The following is a 4,682-nucleotide window of genomic DNA, read 5'->3' on the forward strand; positions in this document are numbered from 1 at the left end:
CCACGGACCCAGCCGCTCCGCGGCATGTGGGATCCTCCCAGACCGGGGCGCGAACCCGGTTCCCCTGCATCGGCAGGCGGACGCGCAACCACTGCGCCACCAGGGAAGCCCCTGGTTTTCTTTTTTAAAATTAATTAATTAATTTGTTGGCTGTGTTTGGTCTTCGTTGCTGCGTGCGAGCGTTCTCTAGTTGCAGCGAGCGGGGGCTGCGCTTCATTGCAGTGCACGGGCCTCTCATTGCGGTGGCTTCTCTTGTTGCGGAGCGTGGGCTCTAGGCACGTGGGCTCTAGAGCGCAGGCTCAGTGGTTGTGGTGCACGGGCTTAGTTGCTCCGCGGCATGTGGGATCTTCCCGGACCAGGGCTCGAACCCGTGTCCCCTGCATTGGCAGGCAGATTCTTAACCACTGTGCCACCAGGGAAATCCTATTGGTTTTCTTTTGTTGCCATATCCAAGATATCATTCCCAAATCCAGTGTCATGAAGCTTTTCCCCTGTAGTTTCTTCTAAAAGCTTTATACTCTTAGCCCTTATGCTTAGGTCTTTGATCCATTTTGAGTTAATTTGTGTATGTGGTATGAGGTAAGAGTCCAACTTCATTTTTTGTGTGTGTGGTATCTGGTTTTCCCAGCACTTTTGTTGAACATGCTTATTTTTTAAAATAAATTTTTGTTGTTGTTCTTGATTAAACCTATTTAAAAAATAAATTTCAAACCAAACCTCTTTGGAACTCTAGCCTTGTAAGATACCTTTCTTGAAGATTTCTGGCTTTAAGGATTCACTCATAAAAAGGCAGGCCCTCTTTCTCCTTATGATTTAAACAACAAGCATAAAAGTGTGTTTGGCTTAATTAATCACCAGAAGTTGCTATGCAAACAGTTTTGACCAGGTAGTGAGTGAAGTGAATCCAGATTGGAAAGAAAACATTATCATCATGGAAGGAGAGAAAGAATTACAGTGTCTGGTTAAATTTACTTGTACAGGATTATATTCTTAATTATATTAATTTTTTTTATTTAGAGTTTTCTTTCTTTAATTATAGCTTGAAATATGGATCCTGTGTTAGGGTTAGGATCTACCTGATAAACCTAAGGAAATGCACAACAGATCAAATCCTGGCTGGTGCTACATCTTGCCTATTCAGTGATTTCAGCCATGGGTTCCTGTCATATAGTTCTGATCTTGGAAATAGGATTTTACAAATTCTTTGACAAAAGAATCCCAGTAATATGAAAAACACAGCTGTCTTGCCGTGCTTGGGGGTCACTTTGCTATTACTGAGCTTACCTCATTTCTTGTATTATCATTGCCACACAGTATAGACTCCATGTGGTCCGTGTGCACAGAGAAGATCTCTGCCGCTCTGTAGTCCCAGCCTGTGGAGGACTGTAAATGAACCTTGTTACAAAGCTGGAGTCAGCTTTTGTTCAAGGTTCTTTATTAGTTTGCACCTTGCATTTTTGCCAGCAGCAGTTAAGTATGAGACACGTGGCGGTTTTGTAATTGTTCCACTGCATCTTTTTATAAAAAGTGGTTTCCAGGGATTTTTTTGTCCAAATAAGAAACCCACATACCTAGGTGGAGAGACTTAGACTTGTCCTTGCCATGCCCCACATAGACTGTACTTGGACTTTTTCCAGAATGTGGCTTGCCAGTCCTCAAGGGGGCTTCAGGAGTCCCTCTTCCTGAGCGGCTGTGGCTCACTACAATGCGATTAGACTGATCCATACCCAAAGGCCTGTTATGTGTGGACTGTTTATGTTGGATTTATGAGGTAGAAACTAGCCAAAGTTTGATGGGACACTTTTTTTTAACCTTTTAATTTCAGTGACACATGGAACACATGTGGCTCTGTTCACGGGGTTACTGCTGCAACCATAAAGCCTAGTTTCAGTGCTTTTAAGGTTTATCCTCACAGCTGGGATCTTGACCGCTTTAACGAGAGTTCACTACTAACCAATTATTCTTCCTTTAGGTGAATGGAAGAGAATCAGAAGAAGAAAATCTCAATAAATCTGAAATAAGTCAAGTGTTTGAGATTGCACTTAAACGGAACTTGCCTGTGAATTTTGAGGTAAGCTTATTTTACACATCTGTTACACTGTTGGTGTTCATCATGGGAATTGTATTTCTCTTAAATAACATTGGAATGATAATATATATGTGAATCTTCAAATTTAAGATTCAAACTTTATTTATTTAAGTAATCATGTTTTATTAACAGAAGAATATACAAATTCTTTTTTGAATTTTATTTTTTTATACAGCAGGTTCTTTTTTTTTTTTTTTTTTTTTTTTTTTTTTTTTTTTTTTTTTTTTTTGCGGTACGTGGGCCTCTCACTGTTGCGGCCTCTTCCCGCTGCGGAACACAGGCCCCGACGTGCAGGCTCAGCGGCATATGGGATCCCCGGACCGGGGCACGAACCCATGTCCCCTGCATCGGCAGGCAGACTCCCAACCGCTGCGCCACCAGGGAAGCCCCACAGCAGGTTCTTATTAGTTATCCATTTTATACACATCAGGGTATACATGTCAATCCCAATCTCCCAATTCATCCCACCACCACCCACCACCCCCCCACCCCGGCCGCTTTCCCCACTTGGTGTCCATACGTTTGTTCTCTACATCTGTGTTTCAATTTCTGCCCTGCAAAACAGTTCATCTGTACCATTTTTCTAGGTTCCACATATATGCATTAATATATGATATTTGTTCTTCTCTTTCTGATACTTCACTCTGTATGACAGTCTCTAGATCCATCCACATCTCTACAAATGACCCAATTTCGTTCCTTTTTATGGCTGAGTAATATTCCATTGTATATGTGTACCACGTCTTCTTTATCTATTCGTCTGTTGATGGGCATTGAGGTTGCTTCCGTGACCTGGCTATTGTAAATAGTGCTGCAGTGAGCGTTGGGGTGCATGTGTCTTTTTGAATTATGGTTTTCTCTGGGTATATGCCCATTAGTCAGATTGCTGGATCATATGGTAATTCTATTTTTAGTTTTTTAAGGAACCTCCATACTCTTCTCCATAGTGACTGTATCAATTTACATTCCCACCAACAGTGCAAGAGGGTTTCCTTTCTCCACACCCCAACAAAAACAACAGCATTTGTTGTTTGTAGATTTTCTGATGATGCCCATTCTAACTGGTGTGAGGTGATACCTCATTGTAGTTTTGATTTGCATTTCTCTAATAATTAGTGATGTTGAGCAGCTTTTCATGTGCTTGTCCAGTTTTCCCAGCACCACTTATTGAAGAGACTGTCTTTTCTCCATTGCATATCCTTGCTTTCTTTGTCATAGATTAGTTGACCATAGGTGCAGGGGTTTATCTCTGGGCTTTCTGTCTTGTTCCATTGATCAGTCTTTCTGTTTTTGTGCCAGTACCATATTGTCTTGATTACTGTAGCTTTGTAGTATAGTCTGAAATCAGGGAGTCTGATTCCTCCAGTTCCGTTTTTTTCCCTCAAGACTGCTTTGGCTATTCGGGGTCTTTTGTGTCTCCATACAAATTTTAAGATTTTTTGTTCTAGTTCCATAAAAAATGCCATTGGTAATTTGATAGGGATTGCATTGAATCTGTAGATTGCTGTGGGTAGTATAGTCATTTTTACAATATTGATTCTTCCAATCCAAGAACATGGTATATCTCTCCGTCTGTTGGTGTCATCTTTAATTTCTTTCATCAGTATCTTATAGTTTTCTGCATACAGGTCTTTTGTCTCCCCAGGTAGGTTTATTCCTAGGTGTAGTATGTATAGTATCATGTATATATGTATAGTATCATGTATAGTATCATGTATAGTATCATGTATATATATGTATATACATGTATATAGTATGTATAGTATCATGTATAGTATAGTATAGTATGTATGTATAGTATATGTCTATGTATAGTATCATGTCATCTGCAAACAGTGACAGTTTTACTTCTTCTTTTCCAATTTGTATTCCTTTTATTTCTTTTTCTTCTCTGATTGCCGTGGCTAGGCCTTCCAAAACTGTGTTGAATAATAGTGGTGAGAGTGGACGTCCTTGTCTTGTTCCTGATCTTAGAGGAAATGCTTTCAGTTTCTCACCATTGAGAATGATATTTGCTGTGGGTTTGTCATATATGGCCTTTATTATGTTGAGGTAGGTTCCCTCTTTGCCCACTTTCTGGAGAGTTTTTATCATAAATGGGTGTTGAATTTTGTCCAAAGCTTTTTCTGCATTTATTGAGATGATCATATGGTTTTTATTGTTCAATTTGTTAATATGGTGTATCACATGGATTGATTTGCGTATACTGAGGAATCCTTGCATCTCTGGGATAAATCCCACTGGTGTATGATCCTTTTAATGTGTTGTTGGATTCTGTTTGCTAGTATTTTGTTGAGGATTTTTGCATCTATATTCATCAGTGATATTGGTCTGTAATCTTCCTTTTTTGTAGTATCTTTGTCTGGTTTTGGTATCAGGGTGATGCTGGCCTCATAGAATGAGTTCGGGAGTGTTCCTTCCTCCACAATTTTTTGCAAGAGTTTGAGAAGGATGGGTGTTAGCTCTTCTCTAAATATTTGGTAGAATTCACCTGTGAAGCTGTCTGGTCCTGGGCTTTTGTTTGTTGGAAGAATTTTAATCACAGTTTCAATTTCATTACTTGTGATTGGTCTGTTCATATTTTCTATTTCTT

At 39.8% G+C, this 4,682-nt stretch overlaps 1 protein-coding gene across 23 annotated transcripts in view; it reads left to right on the forward strand.

The window, feature by feature from the left end:
* Window positions 1–4,682, forward strand: part of STAU1 (staufen double-stranded RNA binding protein 1) — a 61,973-nt gene that overhangs the window by 39,223 nt on the left and 18,068 nt on the right. For all 23 annotated transcript variants that reach the window (XM_024128323.3, XM_028498236.2, XM_007100285.4 and 20 more), the window contains one exon: window positions 1,973–2,071. In XM_024128323.3, the coding sequence (XP_023984091.1) occupies window positions 1,973–2,071 (99 nt within the window). The remainder of the gene's footprint in view (window positions 1–1,972; window positions 2,072–4,682) is intronic.

The sequence above is a fragment of the Physeter macrocephalus genome, chromosome 14 (assembly GCF_002837175.3).
Source record: "Physeter macrocephalus isolate SW-GA chromosome 14, ASM283717v5, whole genome shotgun sequence".
In the NCBI taxonomy this organism is placed as follows: Eukaryota; Metazoa; Chordata; class Mammalia; order Artiodactyla; family Physeteridae; genus Physeter; species Physeter macrocephalus.